This window comes from Temnothorax longispinosus, chromosome 11 (genome assembly GCF_030848805.1).
Source record: "Temnothorax longispinosus isolate EJ_2023e chromosome 11, Tlon_JGU_v1, whole genome shotgun sequence".
In the NCBI taxonomy this organism is placed as follows: domain Eukaryota; kingdom Metazoa; phylum Arthropoda; class Insecta; order Hymenoptera; family Formicidae; genus Temnothorax; species Temnothorax longispinosus.
Window position 1 is genome coordinate 12,392,973 of NC_092368.1, and position 25,706 is coordinate 12,418,678.

At 36.0% G+C, this 25,706-nt stretch overlaps 1 protein-coding gene and 1 long non-coding RNA gene across 3 annotated transcripts; one reads left to right on the plus strand and one right to left on the minus strand.

Moving 5' to 3' along the window:
• The first annotated feature begins 21,298 nt into the window (after nt 1–21,298).
• Nucleotides 21,299–24,528, plus strand: LOC139822067 (uncharacterized). Of its 2 annotated transcripts, none has more exons than XM_071793593.1 (3): nt 21,299–22,924; nt 24,121–24,313; nt 24,389–24,528. In XM_071793593.1, the coding sequence occupies exon 1, from the start codon at nt 21,337–21,339 to the stop codon at nt 22,780–22,782; it is 1,446 nt and encodes a 481-aa protein (XP_071649694.1). In that variant the 5' UTR covers nt 21,299–21,336; the 3' UTR covers nt 22,783–22,924; nt 24,121–24,313; nt 24,389–24,528. The 2 variants fall into 2 exon arrangements, with proteins under 2 accessions (XP_071649694.1, XP_071649693.1); XM_071793592.1 differs by having other exon boundaries at nt 24,121–24,302.
• On the minus strand, nt 22,932–24,677 carry LOC139822068 (uncharacterized). Its single transcript, XR_011734439.1, has 3 exons — nt 24,588–24,677; nt 24,337–24,533; nt 22,932–24,193 (listed from the first exon to the last, which is right to left on the minus strand). It is a non-coding gene; the product is annotated as an uncharacterized lncRNA (long non-coding RNA).
• Nucleotides 24,678–25,706: the final 1,029 nt, after the last annotated feature.

Genomic DNA, 25,706 nt, shown 5'->3' on the forward strand with positions numbered 1-25,706 from the left:
GAGTTAAATAAACGTTACTCATGCATCGGTACGAGCTAGACTTTATCAAATTAGAATGAGAAAAGACGAAAAAGTAAGTGATTTTTTGCAAACGCTTTGATTCAATAATTAGAGAATATGAATCATCTGAAGATGCGGTATCTCTCACAGAACAAGAGATTAGACCTGCATTTTATCAGGCTGTGTCAATTAATGTACCAGAGCTGAGGAATGTAGATTTAATTAGAAGACAAACGAATCTTAAAGAAATGAACATAGATGAAATAAAATCTTTTAGAGGTAGAGACTAAAGGTGAAATTAAAAAGAAAACAGAGAAACCTGAGATTAGAGAGAGAGAGCTGCCGCAGAAGAGAATACTAGACAGGTGAAGTGCTACAGATGCAACCGAATGGGTCATATGGCAAAGGACTGCCCACTAGCGAAGACAGAGACTTGGTTTTGTTATTACTGCCAAGAAGTACGAGGACACAAGGGTGATAGTTGTCCGAATGTTGGAGCCCAGGCGAACAGATTTAGAAAAAAAAGGTATTTAAATAAAACCGTTAATAAGAATAAAGGAAAATCAAAAGAAAGTAAATTATGCATGGTTAAATTAATAGAAGATAGAGATAGTTCAAAAGAGTTAATCAATTTTATTGCAGATTCGGGTGCTACGGATCATATTGTGAATAAGAATATTATTCTGTCAAATTTTAAAAAATGTAAAGATAGAGTTATTAAATGTGCAAATAAAAATGAACTTGCAAACATTTCAATAGATGGTAAAAGAGATCTTTTGTTGATAACAAATGAAAAAGAAAAGAGAGTCATTAAATTAACAAATGTAATTGCAACAAAGGAAGTATCCGAAAATTTATTATCTCTAAGAAAACTGGCTGATGCAGTGTTCAGTATTTATTTAGATGATAAATTGTTCAAGGTCTATAATAAACTGACAAATAAAATAGTTTTTGAAGGGATTTATGAGAAACCAAATTGGATTATACAATTTGAGGTCAAAAATAATAATATAGAGGATAATGATAATGTAGAATGTGCTGTGTAGGGGAGACTGGGGCTGGTTGTTACAGGGGTAGATTGTTACTGTGCCAATGGTAGCTAAACCGGAAACGCTATAGTAACGTTAGAAAGAGATAAATGATCACGCCAGTGTCGGCTGACATACCGCGCGAGTTAGTGGCGCTGGCGTTCTTGTGAGAGGAGCCCGGACAAGCAGCCGTAAAAAACGCAGGTTTGTAACATTTTCATTTTTTAGTATTATTGGTCTAGCACTTGTTATCTAAATAAGCAGAAATGTGTATGTGTGATATATACTCTCTAATTCCTTCTGTTTACAATAAACCTTACTTTTATAAGCTTTACAAATATTTGTGTTTTAATATTTAATCTTAAGAGGTTAGTTTTGGTGTTGGGGCTAAAAGTGACATTTTCTCGGGGCAGGTTGTGACAAACCACAATTAATTTATGATAGATAATTTATGATGAATAGAGCTTATAACTTTTGTTTAGATTAAAAGTTACTTATATTTTTGTTTTAAAGAATTTTTATTTAAATAAGAACATATAATTTTACTTAATTTTTATTTTTTTATTTTTATTTTGTTGTGATAAAGCAAAGAGGCCAAAAGAAAATTGTATGCCTAAGTTTTTGTTTAAAATAACACTATAATTTTATTTAAAGTTAAAAAGTACTATATTATTACTTGGACTTAAACATTTTTTGTAATTTGTTATAAACAATAATATTTCATTTTTGTTCGAATTAAGAAGACAAACCATGATTATTCTTAATAAAAAGTTTGAGATTACATTTGTTTTTTTGTTGTAACAATTTACCCCGTGTGGTGTAACAACCAGCCCCTGGTGTGGGGTAAAAAGTTACATGTCTCTTTTTTCAGAATTTTTTAATTTATATAATTTCTAATGAGCGGTTAGATAAAATTATGATTAAATTTAAATCCCGATTAGTTACTGAATCTAGCAAGCCTAGATTCATTTATAAAAACAACATAATATAATCAAAGAGTTGAGACACTTTATAGAAAAAATGTCACAACCAGCCCCGGTCTCCCCTATAGATGTAGAGCAGAAATTGTTCCACATTGTGAGTTTCCTGAACAATCGCAAGCAAACATTCAGACCAGTGAATTATCAATTTTGGAGGGAGAGTTAGATGAGAGGGATAATGTTGGCTCTGCGATTGGGAGGGAGAATGAAGGAGAGCTCACAAATGTGAACGAAAACGAAAATATAGAATACAATAATGCTGAACTCGATCAAGTCATTAAGTTAGAGGATATACAAACATTAGAGAATATAGAAGAAATGTGTGAAATGTGTGAAAGCTCAGCTGTGTGAATTGAAAAATTAAAGAAATTATAGAAAATTAATGAGGCAATGTTATGGCATGTTAGATTAGGTCATGCATCGTTAAACTATCTAAGACAATTACAAAAAGTAGAAAAGAGATTAGAGACTGTTAAATTTGATAACTCCATATTAGAGTGTGAAGTCTCTATAATGACAAAGATGGCAAAACTGCCGTTTAAAGAAAATAGAAATAGAGCACAGAGACCAATACAGGTAATACATACGGACATCATGGGTCCAATAAAACCTACATCCTATCCAGGACAAAAGAGGTTTATAATCATTTTTATAGACGACTATTCTAGATTAGCGAAAGCCTACTCTTTGAAGACGAAAGATGAATCGGGAGAGGCTCTAGAGAAATATCTAATATCCGCCAGAAATCTACTAGGAAAAGAAGAAAAGTTATGCTACGTGAAGTCAGACCAAGGCAAGGAATTCACGGGAGGTGCTTTTAAAAAGGTATTAAAAAAAGAAAAGGTAGAAACCATATTTGCACCACCGTACACTCCGGAACATAATGGAGTTTGTGACGTTGCACGATGTGCACGTCACAGTCTTCGCCACTCAAACCTTTATATTGCGCGCGTACTGCCGAGTTTATAGTTTTCAGGAAGAAGCGGCCGGAAGGCCCGTTTCGACAGCGTGGCGCCATCCGCCGCGGCGCCGGTGCGGCGAAGCGCCCCGATCTAGGGGGCCGTGAGTCGAAGCCACGGAAATGATCCCGGCACTGTTGGGTCGATCGCGAGCGTGGACTGACGTACGGCGAGGGCCTTCCCGTTGCGCCGGGAATAAGCGAGGGCGGCGGCCCTAGGAGTTACGTTGTGAAGGAAGGAAGGACGAGAGGTAAACGACCAGCAATCGCGGACCGCAGGTATCGGGGAACAGCGAGGCGAATTGTCGAGTACTGTTTCGCGTTATTTTTGAGAGAGACGCGTAGGTTTGCTTGAGAGTTTCCTTACCTACGCGTCATTGCCGTGAATCCCTTGCCGGGATTATCGCCTTTCCGTTTTGTTTCTACGGGTAAGACATAGCCCGCCCGCTGACTCCCCGTAAGAATACTGAAGGGGCGTCCGTTTCTTCCCGACTCGACCGGTGTGGTATAAGATTTTGCGTGTAATCGAGTAACAACGAGCGACCGCGTGGCACCGGCCACGCGTCATGAGTGTGGCGCGTGTTGCGAGATCAAACCTCGCGGATCGGCTCAACAGTCATTAGAGTTAAATTACCGTTTCGAGTATTTCGAGATTACCGTTTATGATTATTGCGTCTATCGATTTGTGTGTAAGATATCTGCGTTCCCGTTAGAGTTAGTTTCGAGTATTTTGTGATCTGAGTCGTGCGTGTCTTCCACGCGTACGGTCATTCTGGGGCGTGCCGGCTTCCTGATACGTTAATTACCGCGCCCGGTACGGGAAGTGTGAGGTGTCGGGGTAACGGATCTGGAGTAAGCCTTTCCGGATAAGGTGACTGAAAAACGGCCGCAATTACCGTTCAAAGATTTAGAGTATGATGTACTTCGGCTGAGAGTATTACGCGCCCCAGGGTGAGTCGGGCGTGAGTATCACGTGCTCGCGGCGTGGACCGTACAGCGGGGCTTCGCGTTACGTTTCGAGTGGTGTTCTGCGAGAAACCTTTATTTTGCGTATACCGTCCATTCTGCGAGAAACCTTTGTTTTGGGTGTATCGTTCCTTCAGAGAGAAACATTTATTTTGGATCGTTCTTTTCGCGAGAAATATTCCGTTTGCGTGCGTTGTTCATTGTGCGACCAATATTCCGTCTTCGAGTTCTCTATTTCGCGCGTATCGTCCTTTCGGGGATGTTAATCGGCGGTGTAATAGCGAATCTTCTGTCCTTACGCGCCTTAGTTGTCCGGCGAATAATATTTATTCGTGCCACTTGGAGCGGACCCGCGTTGAAAAAGCGCGTGATCAAGACGTGACTCCCGCGGAGTAAACATAATCGCGCGTTCTTGTAAATATCATCCCGCGTTCTATGGCGATGTAGTTACGGTCGTGAATAATGTATCCATCCTGTCGGGATCTTCCCTGATGTTATTATACGTGATATCATGACCTTCTATACTTTGCGTTGTGATCTTATATTATATTAGTTATGAAGGAATCTTGTTTGTGTATTTTGATGCCGCCTAACCACAGCCAAACTTCTCTAGACTCGCTGAACCCCGACCTTCGACCGACTAAACTGAGCAGCTGTCGCGACCGGTCGGAGCCCGTGAGAGTATCGCGAGTAATTCAAGTATTGAGAGTAATTGAGAGTGTTTAGTGTTTCGAGACAAAGGTGGTGTGGCCTTCTCCACACCTGGCGCCCAACAATTTCGCGTGTAGCTTTTTTTGAGTTTTGAAGGGCTCTGCCACCCGGTCTAGATTTGGGTCGTTCTCCCGTCGCGCCGAACCGCTCCGCGACTGAAGAGACGTCGCAAAATTTGCAGTTGCAGAAAGGTTCAACAGAACGTTGCAAGAGAAAGTAAGAACATATATGTTCGACTCGGGATTACCAAAGAGTATGTGGGAGCTGGCAGTTGACGCTGCTGTGCATGCGTACAACAGATCTCTACATAAAACAATAAAGTACGAGATCCCGTTATTGAAGTTTTCATCAGAAATGATTTGTCATTTTGAGCAAATAAAGAGATTCGGATGCATTGGATATGCAAGAGTACCAAAGCCTATGTTGAAATTCGACAAGAGAGCTATTAGAGGTGTGTTGGTGGTATATACAGACACTGGATATATACTCTGGCATCCAAGCACAAGAAAATTTATAGAGTCCCGACACATCCAATTTAATGAAAAGGTAACGTAAAGATATATATAAAGACAGTCAAATAGAAGACGGAAAAGACTCAAATAAAAATTGGATGAAAGAATTCGTAGAAGACGAGGAAAAGGGAGAACAGAAACTAGAGATTCCTGAGAAAAGGAAAAGAAGAAAACCTAGAAAACAAACAACACAATTAGACGAACAAAAGCAGAAGGTCGAACGAAAGGAAAGTAAAACTCCAATGACTAGAAGTAAAACCAAAAGAAAACTAGAAGATAATGGAAACACTGATGTGCGGAGACCAATAGAAGATATTAGCTTTGCTAATTATACTACTGTGAAAAATATTCAACAGAATACAGAGAATGAAGATGAATTGAGTCGATGTCTTCTGGCATCATTACATAGAGAGCCCTCGACATATAAAGAGGCGATGACAAGCAGCGAAAGAGAAAACTGGAAAATGCTGTAATAGAAGAACTTGAGTCTATGCAAACCAATCAAGTATGGACGCTTGTTGATAGACCAACAGAGATGTTAGTTGGTAAACGAGCTAATATCATAGATTCAAGATGGGTATTCAAAAGGAAATTAGAAGCAGATGGATCAACCAGATATAAAGCAAGACTGGTGACAAGAAGATGTACAGACAAAAATGTGTATGATCTGAAAGAGACATATGCACCGGTTTCGAGATTGTCATTGGTTAGATCTATACTGGTAATAATAAACAAGTATAATTTATATGCTAGTCAATTAGATGTAAAAACTGCATTCCTGAATGGAATTCTAAAAGAAGAAATATACATGGAAATTTCAGACGGAGTAGAAGTGAATGAAAACACCAAAAAGACCAAGGTGTGTAAATTAAATAGAGCCTTGTATGAATTAAAGATAAGTCCAAAAAGATGGAATAAGAGATTTTCAGAAGAGGCTCAGAAACTTGGATTAGAAAATGACCTACATAAGCCATGCCTGTTCACGTGGAGGAAAGAAGGTAAAATAGTGATCGTACTACTTTATGTAGACGATATGTTGGTTGCAAGTAATGACCAGGAAAAATTAGAGGAAATTAAAAAAAAATTGAGTAGAACATTTGAGACGAAGGATCTTGGAGAACCCAAAAACTTTTTAGGAATAACAATAGAGCGAAACAAAGAAGAAAAATATATGAGCATTTATCAGACGCGATATACTGAGAGCATATAGGAAAAGTTTAATATGAATGAATGCAAGCCTCAGAGTACCCCTATGGTCACCAGAAAAGTGATATAAAGATGAAGCAATAAAAACAAAAAGAGTAAATTGGAAGAAAAGAGTACTGGAGAAGAAATTAGAAGAGTACCTTATAGAGAAGCCATAGGAAACTTAATGTATCTGGCGAATGCTACACGACCTGAGCTTTTGCAGTGAACTATTTAGCAAGAAGACAACTAGAGCCCACGGAAGAAGACTGGCAAGATGTAAAAAGAGTCTTCAGATATCTTAGAGGAACTGCGAATCGAGGATTAATATTTAGAGGTAAAACAGATGTGTTAGAGTCATTAACAGACGCTAGTTTCAGAGATTGCATTGATTCTACATCCACTGGAGGATATATAATCAAACTATTTGGATGTGATAGCATGGAGAAGTCATAAACAGACATATGTTACACTCTCTACCTGTCAAGCAGAGTATCTAGCAATAAGTGACTGTCAAGAAGTAATCTCATTAGACAAGTCGCTCAGATATGTTGTTGGAAGAACATTCTTGCCTGTAACAATCTGGTGTGACAACAGAGCAGCAAGAAACTGCACTAAGAAGGATGGAAGTCACAAACTTAAAATGATGACAACTTAGATGAAATAAAGAAAAACTTAGAAGAGAGAGAAGAAACTGGAAACAGAAAACATATGGCTGACACTCATGGAGATTTTATCAAGCAATGTGTTGATCACGGGAAGGTGAAAGTCGAATGGATTGAGACAAAAAAGAATTTGGCGGACATTATGACAAAACCTTTACCTTTAGAAGCATTTGCATATCTAAGAGACAAGATAATGAATATAGAGTTTGAACAAAGTTAGAGATTAATTTTACTCAATAACTAATTCTTATTATGTTTCAGATAAAAAGGAAACTTAGAGAGAAACCATGGATTGCTCGCACAAAGGGAGGGAGTGTTGTGAGAAGGCTTTAAACGAGCGATGTGCTCCCGCCTTTCCAGAGGGCAGCTTGCAGTTTGTGGCGCGGTTCGAAGCGCCTCGCGTGCGTGCGGGCATCCTGGATGCTCTGAAGAGTCTCGATCGCGGTCGTGTTCAGACGTCCATTACAATATAAAGTGTGATATATTATATATAGAATAAAGAGAGCACTCAGAATATTGGAAATGGTGAGGTGATTATTCGCTGCCCATCTCGCCACATCTCGCAGCGTTCTGAGCGATTATTACTACAAAATTTTATAAAGATAAAATTAGATATTGGGCAATAACAATATGTAGAAAAGGGCACTAAAAGCAGAATAAAAAATACAAGGTTATAAAGGACGTATAGAGAAATAGATTGCTTAAAAACGTTTTTTGTTTTTTTGAATTTGATATCTAAAAGGATTAAAAATAAAAATTATTAAATTAAATTAATACTGCTATAGAAAATGTTTCTGTAATGTGAATTAAATAATTTTTTTTTTTTTACTAAAACGCGGAATATTATATATATATATATACATATATATATATATATATATATATATATATATATTAAATAATAAAAATAAAATTCAAATTATTTGCGTGAAAAGTGGATTGTTAATATACTTTTATAAAAAAAGATTTTTTGTAAAAGATTACGTTACGTAAACAGTAAGACTTAAATATTGTTAAAATGGCATAAGTATTTAATGAAGATGTTACAAACATCGATAAGTTTGCAAATGTAGAGGATTATCCTTTATGGAAATTTCAAATGAAAATATTATTTGGAGCTAATAATCTATTTGAAATAGTGACTTTAGATAAACCGGTAGTTGAACGTGATGAAAAATGGAGAAAGAAAGATGCTATTGCGCAGAAGACTATTATTACAACGATGGACAAGAGACCACTTTTACATTTGATGAACTACAAGACTGCATTTGAAATGTGGACAAAGATAAAAATGATATTTGAGAGGGATAATGAGCAGCAGAAATGCAATCTATTGCAAAACTTTTATGGACTTTCTTATGATAAAGGAACAGAAATGGCAACATACATAAGTAAACTGAAGAATCTTAAAACACAGACTTAAAATCATGGATGTAGAGATAAGCGATACAATGATAGTGTCGAAGGTACTTGCTACGCTACCTGAAGATTATGCATACTTTGCTAGTGCATGGAATTCCACGGAAGTTGCTAATAAAACTTTAGAAAATTTAACAGCAAGGTTAATAGCAGAAGAAATGAGGATAAATGTCAGGAATCAGAAAGAGAAAGAAGTAGCATTTAAAGCAGAAGGAAGAAAATGCTTTAAGTGTAATAAAATGGGACATATCGCTAAAGATTGCAAAGTGAAATCAAATAATGGAAGAAAACAGGTAAGATGTTTATAATTTCGTTGCAATAAAACAGGGCATGAAGAAAATTTTTACAGGATTAAAAAGCAGACGAAGACTGGAGAAGGATGCAGTATTTGTAAGAAGAATAATCACACTGAAAAGGTATGTTATTTTAGGAAAAATAAAGACAAGAAGAATGAAGATGAAGATAAAGTAACTTTTCTGACGTCGAAGATAAGAAAGTATGAAGATGAAGATAAAACATCTTTATGAGTTGTTGATTCAGGGGCAACATCTAATATGACGAATAAATGTGAGAATATAATAAACTATAAGAAGATAAATACTAAAATAGGAGTTGCTAAAATAAACGAATCTATGGCAGCTAAAGGATCAGGATCGATGGAGTTTACTAATTGCAAGTTGAAGGTGGTTGTGCATATTCCAGAACTGAGTATACAAATCTATTGTCGGTTCAATCAATTACCGATAGTGGAGGTGAAGTTCTTTTTACAAGAAATGAAGTTGATATAAACTACGGAAAGAAGACGATTTTGAAAGGCTATAAAACAAAAAATGGACTTTATCAAGTTAAATTGAAAGAAGATCGAAATGTAAAGACTTATTTATCAGAAGAGATAAGCGATGCGGCTGAGATGTGGCACAGAAAACTTGGTCATATAGGACTGGATAATATGAAAAGTCTATTGAAGATAAGCAAATGAATGGACTTGTCGTTGACACAACTGAGTAAACTGGAGAAAGTTTGCAGAATTTGTATGGAAGCGAAGCAAACAAGAGTTAAGTTTAATGCTTCAAAAGCAAAAGCTAAGAGGCCACTTCAGATTGTACACACCGATCTATGTGGTCCAATCGGTCCAGACACTTGGGATGGACATAGATACTTTATTACCCTTTTGGATGATTATACACATTATACTATGATGTATTTGCTCAAAACGAAAAATAAAGCAGCAGATAAAATAAAAGAGTATGTTAAGAAGGCTGAAACTAAATGGAACTCCAAAATAGCAAAAAAAAAAGATGTGACAACGGAAGAGAATTCATAAACAATGCATTTACATCATGGTGCAAGAATAGTAATAGAGGAACGGAATTGGATACGACAGTGCCTCACACTCCACAGTTAAATGGCAGAGCTGAGCGTCTCAATAGAACTCTTATGGAAAAAGTTAGAGCTTTGCTGTGTGATGCCAATATGAAAAAGGAAATGTGGGGAGAGGCTTTGTACACTGCAACATACATACTCAACAGATCACCAACGGATACTTTAGAAAAGACGCCGTTTGAAATGTGGGAAGAAAGAAGACCGGATTTGAAGAATCTGCAAATTTTTTGAAGTGAATGCTATGCCAAAGTACTTGGACCTCTAAAGAAGTTAGATAGCAGAAGCAAATGTTATCAGTTTGTTGGCTATGCACCATGTGGCTACAGACTCTGGAATAAAGAAAAGAGAAGTATCATAATAGCCAGAGATGTTAAATTCAAGACATTAACGGAGTCAAAGAATCAAAGCACTAATAAAGAGTTAAAGACTGTGAAATTGTTGAAAGAAGAAAATGAAGATACAGAAGATAATAAAAACGATAAGGATAATAAAATAGAAGGAAATAATGATGAAAACGATGAGGATAATGAAATAGAAGAAAATGTATTTAAAGAAGCAGAAAACATAGAAAAAATACAAAAGGATGAAGTAGAAGATTCATCGGAAATTGGAAGAGTAACAGAAGTAAGAAGGTCTAGTAGACTAATAGAAAAATTCAAGAATTTCGTGTACTTAACGTACAGAGAAGCAGTAACAGGAGATGACAGAGATAAATGGATGGAGGCTATAAATGAAGAAAATAAATCACTTAAAGAAAACAAAGTATGGGAAGTGGTAGATGAAGAACATATTAAAAGAGGAAAACCACTGCGTAGTAAATGGGTGTTTAGAGTCAAACCAAATGGAAAATATAAAGCTAGATTGGTGGTTAAAGGCTGTGAGCAGAAAAAGGATATAGATTATCAAGAAACGTATAGTCTTGTAATAGGACAAAGTGCATTAAGAAGCGTCTTTGCCATAGCAACTGCCAAAAACCTCAAGATAGTGATTTTTTTATGTTACGACTGCATTTCTCTATGGAGATTTGGAGGACGAAATCTTTATATGTACCCACCAGAAGGGTATAATTATAAAAATAAAACCTTGAAATTGAAAAAGGCACTCTACAGCATTAAACAGGCGCCGTTGAGATGGAACATCAGATTTACGGATTTTCTAAAAAAAGATTGGATTCAAGCCCTTGAATAGTGAACAATGTCTTTTTAAGAAGATGGATAGTTGATACTAGGAATTTATGTGGATGATGGTGTAATCATTGGAAGCAATATTGAAAAAATAAATGAGTTCTTGAAAGAATTAGCTAAAGAGTTTAAAATTAAAATATCAAGAAACTCTAAGGTATATGTGGGACATGAAATTGTTACTACTGAAGATTACATGATGCTGACACAAAGAGATTATATCAAGAGGATATTGCAGCAGAGTGGTATGGACAATGCTAAGACCGTAAAAGTACCATTACTGCCTGGTAACAATAGTAAAACACTACCTAATAATATGTGTTATCCATACAAAGAAATGGTAGGGAGTTTACTCTATGCATCATCCAAAACAAGACCAGACATAGCATATGGAGTAAGCTTTGTTAGCAGTTGAAGAGCCGACGCAGGAAAGGATAAATGATATAAAACACATTCTGAAATATATATTTAAATGAAAGTTTAGATAAAGGTTTAAGATATGAGAAAAATGGAAATGTTAAGATCCTCCAAGCATATTGTGATGCAGACTACGCTGGTGATGTAGAAACAAGACGAAGCACATCTGGATATATCATTTTCTTCGCTGGTGGACCAATTAGTTGGTGTTCAAAGAAACAGCCAATTATAGCACAATCGACCACAGATGCGGAATATGTTGCAGCAGCTGAATGTTGTAAAGAGCTGGTTTATCTAAAGACACTATTAGAGGAAATGCTTTGTGAAGAAATTAATATAGAATTAAATATTTATAATCAAAGTGCAAATGCTTTAATTAAAAATGAAGTTGTGAATAAAAGAAGCAAGCATATTGATGTAAAATTTAGATTTATTCACGAGCTTGTAAAAGATAGAATAATTAGTTTAAAATATTGTCCGACAGCAGAACAAATAGCGGATATATTGACTAAACCATTATGTATGAATACATTTGTAAAATTTAGAGACAAGATTGTTAAAGAACTAAATTAGATTTAAGGAAGAGTGTTGGTCGGTAAATCTCATTTAGTTCTTGAAATTGCATTTTGTTGAAGTTGCATTTGGATTATATTATAAAAACGCGTACGTAAAAAACCGAATATCGTACATAGCAACGGAATAATCTTCCCTTTTCTACGGCGGATTCCGGTAGTGAGCTCACCATGCGGTCGATAGAGTTAATACAACAATTCAGATAAATCCATTATATAGATATGTATAGAACTTTGCGTTTATTACTAATATTTATTGTGTTGCTCAATACTGATTTATAAATAACAATACTGTATGAGGTATGAGATAATAACGTTTACACGTAGAGTCATATCTGTTACGTTATAATGTTTTTTGTAAGACTGATTTTATATCGATTGGATGATTAAACCGTTAAATTTAAATAGTACACTGCGTTTGTCGTTTAAATTTCAACAGTTATACTTTAAAGATTGATAAAAAAAAAGCTCTGAATCCGGAGTTCAAAAAACTACTAAACAAATAAGTTGAATGTATTTGTATTGAACTCTTATACGAAATAGAAATTTAAAAAGAAAAAATATAAATAAAATTAAATTATATGAAAGGTTATTAACAATAATATGAAAGGTTATTAACGGCCAATAACGAGCATGAAAGTTGTTAAATTCAATAAAAATTTGTTGTTACAAATAATTAATTAATTAGGAACGTTTCGACAACACAGTGCCTTCTTCAGCCAAAATTAATAAAATATAAAATATCGCAATTAAATATTAAATTCGTCACGAGTTACAAGTTTCCACATCTAAGTAATAAAATAGGAACATCAAATAAATACTGAACAGAAAAAATTGGAATCGCTGTACATTTGTGAGGTCCTTAATTGGAAAATGTAGTCGAATAATAAAATTCATGATTAATTCTTCAGTCGGAAGTGAGAATAAATCGAGTCAATCATCGATGTAAGCTCGTCACAAGCAAGAGTCAGTAGATAAATAAAATTAAAATATACTGTATATACTGTAAATTGAAGAGACTTGTAAGAACGAGAAAATGTAAATGAATTTGATACGAATATACATACCTACTGAGCATATAATAAGAGATTAAGCTTTGAATTGTTGCGAAGGGACCGTACCGTGTCGAATCTTGTACGTGACTGAACCTTTTACTATTTATTACAAGTGTTGGTTGACAATAAAAGGTCGTATATAAACATATAATAACTCTCTAGGAATTATTACTGAGTTCGTTCAAAATATTAAAGTAAAACCCATCCAATAATTCAATATCATTATTAGAATTAATACCATTTTTCTGTTCTTTGATGTGTATCATCCCTGATATAAGTCGTTTGTGGTAATTACTTTCAAAATCCAAAATCTCCGGGTTATTCCAATTAAAGGTGTGATTCAAATTTAGCATGATTCAAATTTTGATGGATCCAATTTATAATTGTTTTTGTGCTCATTAATTCTTGTTTTCAATTGTCGTCTTGTTTGCCCGACATAAGAGGCGTCGCAATAAATTACATTATTATTTGAGCACAAAGAATTAATATCTTTGTGTGTTTAAAAAAAATAAATTTATCCAATTTATTGAGAACTCTATAACCTATTATATATTCTTTTTTATCAAATACCCTAGCGGAAAAAATTTCTATGAATAACTACAAAATTTGACTAGAAATAGAAATTTGTACATTTTTGTTGAAATATTTAATTTGTTGTAGAAATGGTTATTTTTTTGTAGAAATATTTACGAAATAATACCACAAATTACAATGTTCTCAAATCAAGAAATTATTGCAAGTAGTATTTTATGAAAAATTACAATTTTATAAAAAATAGTACAAAGATCTACAAATTTTAAAAATTTAAAAAGAAACAAAATCTTAAAAAATTAAAACATCTGCTTACTTGTAGAATACTACAATTATTTATAAATGACTATAGAAATCTACTACAATTTACGTATCGTAAAACTATGCAACTTAGAATCTAATTCAGTTTTTAGTTTCTCATAAAATACTACAACTGCGTACAAATACTAACAAATACCGATTTGTTTGTACAGCTCAAAAATTTATTACAATTATGGCTAATTAAAATTTGTAATTTTTAGTTAAATGTTACAAGTTTTTACACAAATCTTCCAAAATTCATCTATTATTAATAACTTCTTAATTCGCAGAAGTCAAAATACTTATGTTTTTATTTTTGTATAGTCTGTTGTAAAGTCCAATAGAAAAATACACAAATGTACAATTTTTTACCTATATAAATTTCTGATTTGTGAATGGTTGTAATTTTGCATACAATACTACAAGGTTCTACAGAAAACGACAAAATCCTTAAGCCTTTTACAAGTCGTGAATTCATGAAAATCTACATAAATTTGTTTTTTTTAGATGTTTATAAGATACTACAATTTTACATGGAAATTAACAGACCTTCAACCAAACCTTCAACCTTTCCATAGAAAATTGTAGTATTTTATAAAAATCTAAAAAAGCGAATACATGTAGATTTCCATGGATTCACAATTCGTAAAAAGCTTAAGAATTTTGTCGTTTTCTATAGGACCTTGTAGTATTATATGCAAAATTACAATCATTCAGGAGTCAAAAATTTAATTAAGTAAAAAATAAACGGGCACAGTAACAACTGTACCGCAAACAACGTAGAACTACGTCAACTGTCATTATTTCATGTTAAAGTATTCAGCGAAGGAAAGTAGACGTAGGACTACGTCAACTGTCACTATTATTTAGCGAAAGACTGTTAACGTAGCCCTACATCTACTTTCCTTCGCTAAATACTTTAACATGAAATAGTGACAGTTGACGTAGTTCTACGTTGTTTGCGGCACAGTTGTTACTGTGCCCGTTTATTTTTTTAGTTTTCGATGATTTTTTTTTTTTTTTTTTTTTTGAGACAATGCTAAAGTAAACAAAACAATTTTTATTAATTCTAGTATATTCTTCAGTTTTTTCTACCCCTATTTCATATTAATTATTTAAAATTTAGTTAATCAGTTCTTGAGTTATAGAAATTTTGGTAAGTTTGGCTGTTTTTTTAAACAGAAATCGGTATTTATTATTAGCAATTTTGCATTTTTTTTAATGCGATATTTCGACGTTTTAGAACATAAGAAACACATTGGCATCGAAAACTACGCAACCGGTTTAAAAAAAATCGGTATCAAAAAATTAACCCCACTACCGCCATTCCCGGAAAATTCTACCCCTGTTTTATATATAATTCTTTAAAATTCGGTTTATTAACAAATGAGTAGTTCGCGGAAAACGTTGCAAGAAAACGTTGCAAGAAAAACAAGAAAATCGGTTATAAAAAACCACCAAAATAAACAGGAACATTTTGCAGGAACATTTAGCTCACATCGAAAGCCCTCAAAAACACTATAATAAAGTATATTTTCCTTTAATACCTTTCGAGAAAAAGAAAACGTTGCAAGAAAACGTTACAAGAAAACGTTGAAAGAAAACGTTGCAAGAAAACATTGCAGTCGTGCACCCGAAATTACCCCTCACCCTCCGGGAAAGACGTAGTTCTACGTCAAGGCACTGGTTTCTGACATTCACCCGACATTAAGAAAAAATTATATTCGTATATCCGATTCGAAATTTTATTACTCTTTTTAAACTGAATTTGTTTCTTAAGAATTTTTGAAAAATTATATATTTGCGCTGGATATTACACATGTAGACTATATATAACACTTACATCAAATTAAGAAGTAGTCTACCACGTAAGACGGTTGGCTCACAATCCAGAGGTCCCGAGGTCTCGAGTTCGAATCCCATCAAAGTAAGTGTGTTTTTCAAGTATGAGAAAATATTTATAATCATAGGTTGCATCTTAAGAAACAAATTTAGTTAAAAAGTAGTAATAAAATTTCAAAATAAATATATTTTTTTTTTATGTCGGGTAAATTTTCTCATTAGAGAGTGTTTTAATTCTAGTATTTCCTTGTAGTCTACTGTACTCAAATAGATATAGAAATGTGTAGAATATCAGTATTAATTGTAGTTTGGCGTAGTTTTACCGAAAAATTTATAGATCAAAATGCACTAAAAAAATACAAAAATTTACAAAAGTGTTCCAATTCTAGCATTTTCATGTAGGATTTTGTAGTACTTCTTAAATTCATGTAGAATTTAATAGATTCTGGCAATTATATTTTATAGTTTTTTGTAGTACACTTTTATTTTTTTTTTTTTTTAATTTTGTAGAAATATTTCTGCCAGGGTAGATGAGCTGTGTTTTTTTTCTTTTTTTTTCCCAGAAATATTGCTAATAAACGGGATAACAATAAACTTCCTTCTTTTGTCATCTGAATCATTCTCATCGACCTCATCGTTATCGACAATAATATCTTCAATACTGTTCTGTTTAAGTTTACCATTGAATAATGTGTTTAATCTTAAGTTGATTCTTTTAAAAATCAAAAACAACTATAAATTGGATCCATTAAAACATTCAGTTATCACAGAGCATATGCTAAATTTGAATTACATGCTTTAATTGGAATAACCCGGAGATTTTGGATTTTGAAACTCGCGATTATAGTTACTTATATATAAATATGCTGTAAATAAAAAGCACTGCGCACTGCTCGATACACACACGTGTATACGCACTCACTCGATCATCGCATGTGAATTCGCGCGCAGGCAGTCAAAGTGTACGGACGTGTTGTCCCTCGCTTTCGTGCAGTGCTCGAGTGTTCTTTTCTTGCGTTTGCCAACTAGTTGATAGTTAGCTAAGTACGATCGAGACAGTTCTTAGATTCCCGTGCTGTTAACCTCTCGTGTTTCTAACGTGCGCGAATATCTAGTACCGCATAATAAGTGGTGCACGTGGGGGAATGCAAGAGGCTACGGCCTCTTGCGAGAATACCGCGAGAAAGGGGACCGAGGATGAGCTTCCTCTTTCTTCCTTTTTCGCTAACTGCGTAAAAGATATTGCGCCTAACCGCTCGCGCTCCTGCTCGTCCTCGTCCTCGCGTTCAAGTTCACGTTCGCGTTCACGCTACTCTCTCCGTTCCAACGGATCTAATGATCGACCAAAACCTAAAGCTAAACCCGCAAAAACCGCAAAAACGCGTGTGAATCAAGCTAGAAACAACAACAACAATATTGATACTCTCGCGAAACACGCAAATTCCGCTATTCGCGTAGGAGAGGGGGGAGAAACTCTCTCTACATTCCATAATGACGGCGATAATACTTCTACGCATTTCACTATTCCACAAGATCGCGTAATTGCGTCAGACATTTCACAAACCTACGAAAAGCATAAAAGTGGCAAAACCGACAACCCATGCAACGATCCTTTACCCATGGATGAGGATAACGAAGATAAAGACGCAGTTGATCCATTGACGCGTACCAACGTAACTACGCCCGCATTAACAATACCCTTGACAAATAATTCAGTCGCTCTCATTCCACTCTCTATAACTAGCAAAGATCGCAAAAGGCCTTCATCACAATCGGATCCGGATCCGACTATCATAACAGGTAATGATCCTAAAATGTCAAAAAAGGAATCGGTCAATGCCGAGCCTCCGTCGCCCGGTGAGTCAACTTATAAATATTCACTAACAGATAAGCCACCATTCGCGGTATTTGTGCAATCTACCAAGGAAAATGGTGACACCTCTTTGCACCCTCTTACAGTCAGTAGACTAATTTCCCAATTTACATACAAAAATGTCATTGAAGTCCGTAAAACCGGCCGAGGCAGAGTCACAGTAGATTTTCGAGATCGCGACGCGGCTAACAATCTAGTCAACAATCCCATGCTGGCAGCTGCAAATCTTAAAGCATATATTCCATCATTTAAAGTAATAAGAGTAGGCATTATCAGAGACGTACCTAAAGAACTCACAATCGAATCATTAAAAGACTTCATGGAATCCTCTGCCAAGGTCTTAAATATCGATAGACTAAACCGCAGGGTCAAGGTGGGAGAAGAATTTCAATTTCTTCCATCTCGCACCCTCAGAATAAAATTTGCAGGACAAACGTTACCGAAAGAGATTAGTCTATTTAAGGTTAAACACAAGGTTTATCCATTTGTGGCTAAAATTCGAACCTGCTACTCCTGTTTTAGACCAGGTCACATCAGCAGCCAGTGTAAAGGACACCCGCGTTGCCTGTTGTGCGGAAAGGATAAACACATCAATAATGAGGAATGTCCATTTATAGAAGATGAAGAAAATCCTCTCAAATGCATAAACTGTGAAGGCAAACATCTAGCCACATCGTCCAGCTGTCCTCTAATTACGCAACAAAGACAAATTAATGCCCTGGCCGCTGCGGAGAATTTGTCGTACGCGGAGGCCAAAAGAAAGATCAGAGGTGGTAAACTGACAACGGATCCGCGGTTTGACTTTACTAATTTTCCTAATCTACAACCCTCCAATCCCTACTCTAAATCACTAGACAATAATGCTAATCAGTTCTTTTCACAAAATAGATACAATCTCCTTGCAAAGGACAGCAATACTTACTCAAATTATAACTACTCTTCTTTATCATACGCGAATGCAACGGCTAAATCCGCTCACTCTTACCCCTCGTCACCTGCAAACAGTTCACCATTACCTCTCCCTCCTCCTTTGCGCGAAGGAAAAAGTCACAGATCTCTCTTTAACCCCACCCAGAAATCACAACTTGAAGACCAACACCACAATTTACTTGTATATCCCAATGGCCGAGCACCAGCTAGCGACGCCACTATCATCCCCTCTCCCTCCCCCTTCTTACCCGTTTCAAACTCAACGATTAATAATAATAATTATAATAACGAAACCGTAGCTTCGTCTACGCCTCTGTTTCCCAACTTTTCCCACCCGCTACTTCCACTTCTACAGGAAGTAGAAACATTTATCAAAAACTACTTAACCAATGCTTCCCAATCTTTCAGCTTAACGAACGTTTTTGATCAAAATTCGTATCCGCAAACTTACCCGCAAGCTGGCAGTGACAACCAACACGTTCACACCACCGGAGCATAGTGCCTCTTCGTCCGAAATTAAAATTCTACAATGGAACTGTAGAGGATTACAAGATAAGCTGCCAAATTTACAATTTCTAGCTAAAAAATTCGACATTTTTTGCATTCAAGAGACGCTTCTCACTAAGGTGAGTAAAGTCAGCGTCAACAATTTTTCATTACTCAGAACGGATATCACGAAGCCGGGAATGCGCGGCATATGCTTTCTAGTAAAGAACAACCTTAAGGTCTCATTAGTACAGCTTCCCTTCACTGTTCATTATTCTATTGAGGCAGCGGCTATCTCTATTCCTTTTCAAAACGAGGAGCTGCTTATTATAAATATTTATAGACATCCTAACGATGACACTACGATACAAGCGTTTAATGACATTTTTAACTTGGCGTCTAGATATAAATTTGCCCTTATTGTAGGCGATTTTAATGCCCACCACCGACTCTGGGGCTGCAAACGCAACGATAGCGCTGGCATTCGGCTGGCTTCATGTATTGAATCTTTCAATTACTGGGCACTAAATGATTCGTCTAATACGCGATTCAATCCATGTAATAATACCGGCTCTATTATAGACTTAGCACTTGCATCCCCGGATCTTGCTTGCGCTTGTTGCACAACTACATTAGATGACCCCATGGCAAGTGATCACTACCCTGTAGAAACTGTTATCAACGGCAAATTCTCCATGATGAAGCGACTTGCGTATAAGCTAAAACTCGACAAGGAACAACTTCTCAAACTCAACGCCAGGCTAGAAAAAATCAGCCGTGAATCTCCTCCAACCACTACAGACAACGAACTTGAAGATTATGAGCAATTAATTAACAGTATAAAAGAAGTCGCAACCGACATCCTTCGAGAAGATGGTAAAGATGGAAAAATTGGCCCTAAGAAGATTATCTACAAGAGATCCCCCGCCCCGTGGTGGAACGGAAAGTGCACTAAAGCAGTCAATAATCGTAAAATTGCACTGGACATATTTAAACGAGATCCATCTAAAGACAATTACTTAGCCCTGAAGCGACAGAATAGAGAATGCAAACTTGTGCTTTCCAAACAGAAAAAGGAAAGTTGGCGCTCTTTTTGTACGAGTTTCAACTCCAAAACTCCTACTGCTGAAATGTGGCGACTGATCAAAGCGTTCAAGAGGAAAGATAACAACTCCATAAAGGATTACAAAATTCTAGAATCCTCACAGGAAGCAGCAATCGACAAATTATGTCCACCATCTTGCTCACCTCCACCTTTCACAACACTGCTTTCTATGAAACAAGAGGACATTAACTCTCCCAATGTTCAGTCCTGGATGAGCAATCCATTCTCTATAGACGAACTCAGGGTTGCATTGGCCACTGTTAAAGTGTCCTCCTCACCTGGGTTAGACCAAATAAGCTACGCCTTCATTAAAACCCTACCTGAAAAATTTGAGACACACCTACTTGATATTTACAACAGAATAATTTCTCGTGGCACTTTCCCAAGCAGTTGGACGGAATCCCTGGTGGTTTTTATACCTAAACCGAACTCTAATGGTGTCCGACCAATCTCACTACTGTCGTGCCTGTTAAAAATTCTAGAAAAATGTGTCTATAATAGACTGCGATGGCACTTTGAAGCTAACGACATACTATCGGACACGCAATTTGGCTTTCGCAGCTACAGATCCTGCAGCGACAGCCTAATAATTCTTACTAACGCGATTCAATTGGGCTTCATTAACGGAAAATTCACAGTATGCGTATTTCTGGACATTGCAGGAGCCTTCGACAATGTGGATCCTTTTATCCTTTTGGAAGACCTCCAAAGGAAGGGTGTACCGGCTGTTATTCGCTACTTCATCGCTAACCTGCTGTTAAACAGAAACATATTTTTCGTCCGCGATGGAAATACTCAAGGCCCATATTACACTTATAAAGGCCTACCGCAAGGATCCATTCTCAGCCCTCCGCTTTACAACCTATACGTTAAAGATTCTAAGCGTCAACTGCTACCAGGGGTGTATTCACCGGAATACGCTGACGATTTGGCAGTCTACACAACGCACAAATCCATTAAAGAAGCTTTTCGCCTAATAGAGAACTCACTAAAATCCCTTCATCAATACTTAAGATCCAGAGGTCTAGAGCTGTCACCTGCCAAGTCACGCTGTGTCGTATTTACTCGAAAAAGAACTTACCAACTACCTAAGCCTAACATATTGGTCAATGGCGAAGAAATACCCATGGCTACTGAACATAGATTCCTCGGCATTAACTTGGACAACAAACTTACTGGAAAGCCCCACATGAAATATTTAATAAATAAAGGCAAACGAATCGCCAGCATTCTAACGATGTTGGCGGGAACAAAATGGGGATCTCACCCACAATTACTACTCTCATTATATCGAGCAGTTTTTAGAGGAGCAATCGAATACGGCGCCGTCGTCTTTCAGTTTAAAGGAAATAAACAACTCTTCTTGGCCCTCCAGCGCCTGCAGTGGAAGTTGATCCGCAATGCCATGGGTTACCGTGTCTCAACCCCCATCAACGTAATTTTGGACGAAGCCAAGGAACCACCCTTAATTCAACGCTTTTCTTACCTTATTCACAATTATTTAGTAAAAAGTTTCGCTTGTAGATTTAACCCGGTCATTGACAGTCTCGAAAACGTTCAATTTGGAACGATTGGTAATACTAAACGATCGAAAGCATGCCGCGCAATCCCCATTTTTAGGTCATATCTGGCAGTCAGAAACATTCGAGGCACTATGCACCGTTCCGTATATCTTCCGTTCTTTTCATACCCTTTCCTTTCGCTTACCTACCAACCTGAATTGATACCTTTCTTCCTACCAAATAGTGATTCTATATCCGCGGAGGAAGCTAATCAGCACTTTAGAAATCATTTTGCACCTCACATTGCTGACTCAATCACATTTTATACAGATGGGTCTAAACTTGATACAGGAGCCGCGGGAGCAAGCGTTTACTCTCCGGACCTGCCTATCGAAATCTGCTGTAAGCTTCCCCCTGACGTTTCCACTTTCACAGCAGAGGCCTGGGCGATTTACGAAACCATGTTTATCATCCACCAGTTACAAATCCCTTCAGCAATCATATTCTCCGACTGCAGTAGTGTATTGCAAACGATCACATCATACAATATAACGCACAACAATTACATCATCTCACTCATTCGTAATATGTATTATAGGGCGGTCACTAGTGGCTCAAAAATTAAGGTGGCCTGGATTCCATCGCACAAGGGAATTACGGGTAACGAGCGAGCGGATATTCTTGCTAAGAGAGCTGCCAGAAAAGGCAGAAAAACCAGCTGTATGGTTCCCTACATTGATCTCTATCATAGATCCAAATATATTTTAAATAGAAGATATCAAACCTATTTAGAAAACGCAGCATCCACCAAGGGTACTTTCTACCACACCCATTATCATACTAATAATGTCAAGCCTTGGTACTACCGTCTTCCTCTTAATAGAGCGCAAATAGTCACCACGAGCCGTCTCCGCAGCGGCCATTACAATTTGAATCAAAGCTTATTCCGGAAAAATATTGTCGATTCCCCGAGTTGCCCCTGTGGCGATCCGTATCAGGATGCAAATCACATAATATTTAACTGTATCTTAACCCGCGATCAAACGTCGCCACTTCACAAATATCTTCAAGAGAAATTCTTAACTAATCCTACGGACATATTTCCACTTCTCAAAAATCCGCCCCCTAAGTTATGCCGCTTAATACTCGCTTTTTTCAGCTCATCCAATCTTTATATTTAAAAATTCCCGCCTTACTCTACCTCCCATACATCGCTGCTGAGTTCACTCATTGGAGAATAGTATAATGGCCAATCCTAACCGATAGGGTATAGATGCGCCAATATAAGATGAAGAAGAAGAAGATCATCGCATGTAGGATAAGGTACATGGCTGACGCGATAAGCGTTGCGTACAATATAAAACAATAACATTTTATAACATAACAACAGAAAATTAATATACTACCAACGTTATTTCTAAGTCCAAATTACAAAGAATTTTGAACTGTTGCATTGACTTCAAATAAATGACTACGTTTACACGGCCCAATTTGCGCTAAAGTTATAACATATGATACACATCAAAAAACAGAAAAATGGTATTAATTCTAATAATGATACTGAATTATATTGGATTGGGTCTTACACTTTAATATTCTCAACAAATTCAATAATAATTTCTAGGGAGTTATTTATATGTTTATATACGACCTTTATTGTCAATCAACACTTGTAATAAACAGTGGCTCAGTCACGTACAAGATTCGACACGATACGGTCCCTTCGCAACAATTCAGAGCTTTTAATTTCTTATTATATGCTTAGTATGTATATTCGTATCAAATTCATTTACATTTTCTCGTTCTTACAATAAGTCTCTTTAATTTACAATATATATACACACTTTTAATTTTATTTATCTAACCCTTGCTTGTGACGAGCTTACATCGATGATTGACTAAATTTATTCTCACTTCCGACTGAAGAATCAACCATGGATTTTATCATTGGACTACATTTTCCAATTAAGGACCTCACAAATATACAGCGATTCCGATTTTTTCTGTTCAGTATTTATTTGATGTTCCTATTTATTACTTAGATGTGGAAACTTGTAACTCGTGACGAATTTAATATTGAATTGCGATATTTGTATATTTTATTCATTTTGGCTGAAGAAGGCACTGTGTTGTCGAAACGTTCCTAATTAATTAATTGTTTGTAACAATAAGTCTTTATTGAATTTAACAACTTTCATGCTCGTTATTGGCCGTTAACCTTTCATATTATTGTGGAAAAAAATTATATGAAAGCTATATATATACAAAATACTTATAAAGAAACGTATCAAATGTATGTGAAAAATTAGTAAATTTTTTAAAGTAATCTTTACTTTGTACAGTTTAGAAATTTTTTAAGAAGTTTCTTTAATGCTTGGAAAAACTATTGACTTTTTTTAATGATGTCACTTCAATCTGCCTTAGAAAAGGCCACAAAATGAGAAAATGAGCCTAACACACGTATTTTACAGTTATTTCAACTTAATGAAGCCGAAAAATAACTTTATTGACACTTTTAGGTATAGATATCTTCGAAACCTGATGTGATAGAACAATGCGGGCAACGGATTCGGTTTCAGCATGTCAGAAATCCTTCGGAAACAAATATTGAGAATTAAATCTCAAGATCAAAGTTGATGTCGGCATGTGTAACTAATATTGCAGAAGGGATAGCATATATCCTCTATCCAGCACTAATCAAGTATGAATGCGGTACTATCGTATGAATCAATCACCTGTCTTCCATCGCCCATGATCTGCTCTAACAAGGTCTTTTTTATTGAATAGATTTTCTCGTAACTGATTCATATTGTCTGAATCCGGAAATCTACCAGCAATACCAGAAATAACGATCTCCTCGTCGGAGTCAATACCGTTCCACGATCTACATGCTTCTGTGCCATCCATGATTTCGATTGTTTTTTCGGACAATCTAGAAAAGTGCTATGTATTTTATATACTTATTTTTTTACTTATCATACTGTACCTGGTCTTAAATGTTCGCAGTATCACTATGATATCGTGTTAGTTCAGCGGAGAAATGAGAAATGATTCTTGTCACTTATCGACTCTTTATATAACATTCAAATGATTATTGTAATGTAAACCAGCTATATATATTGTGTCAAGCTTCTGCCTTTGTAAGTTTAATTCAAAGCATTTCCGTTTAAAAGAGAAGAGAAAGGGAAGGGACGAGAATAGGAGGGGAGGGAAGAAAGAGAGAGAAATATATCGAAAATAAAAAATATGATCTACCTTTTTTAATACATCTTAAAGGTAGGTATAGAACATTATTTACTAATTATATGTTTTATTTAATACTAAATTATTTGTCATTTAACTAAAATCGTTTTTATATATTCGTTCAAGGTTATTCCTATTAAAGCTTTTTCTACAGATTTTATAACGTAAAAATTAACTCTGATAGCCAAACCTGCGCAGAAAAATTCTGAGCAGGTCTTTCAATAAATTTTTCATGTCAGAAAGGCAACAAATTTCACACAGAAGCTGCTGTATCAGATAATGCATGTTGTCAAACTGTTGCCAGAAATGCGACAGAGCCTGCTCACATATATTGCCTGCAGGCTCTATTAACAGAACACGAGCTCAATGCGTACACAGATGGCTATGGTTAGGAAGATTCTGATCAAATTTGCTACTGATCTGTACGCATGCTGCTATAAAAGTTGCTTACTTCCAAGACAGCACCATGTCCAAAATCGGGACATAAGACATCTTTTAGACGTCTTTTAGATGTCTTATGTCCCGCTTTTGGACGTGCTGTTTGGGTTATTAAAATTTATAAATAAATGGCTGTGTTCAGTAGAACGTTTATTTTGCAACTATTGGAGGTTTTCTGAGCTCAGATTGGATTATTTTTTTAGATCTAGAGGAATAATCCAATCTGAGCTTAGAAAACTTCCAACAGTTGCAAATAAACATTCTGCTATAAACGTGGCCAATGAACAGAATGGAAAATCCTTTTACACGTTATTTTTAAGGGGATGCTGGAGCCGTAGCCAAACTCGATCAGCGTCGATAAAGAAGTGCTCACCGATTTTTACACATACATACAGAGCACCTAACCTTGCATCTTCCACTGGTC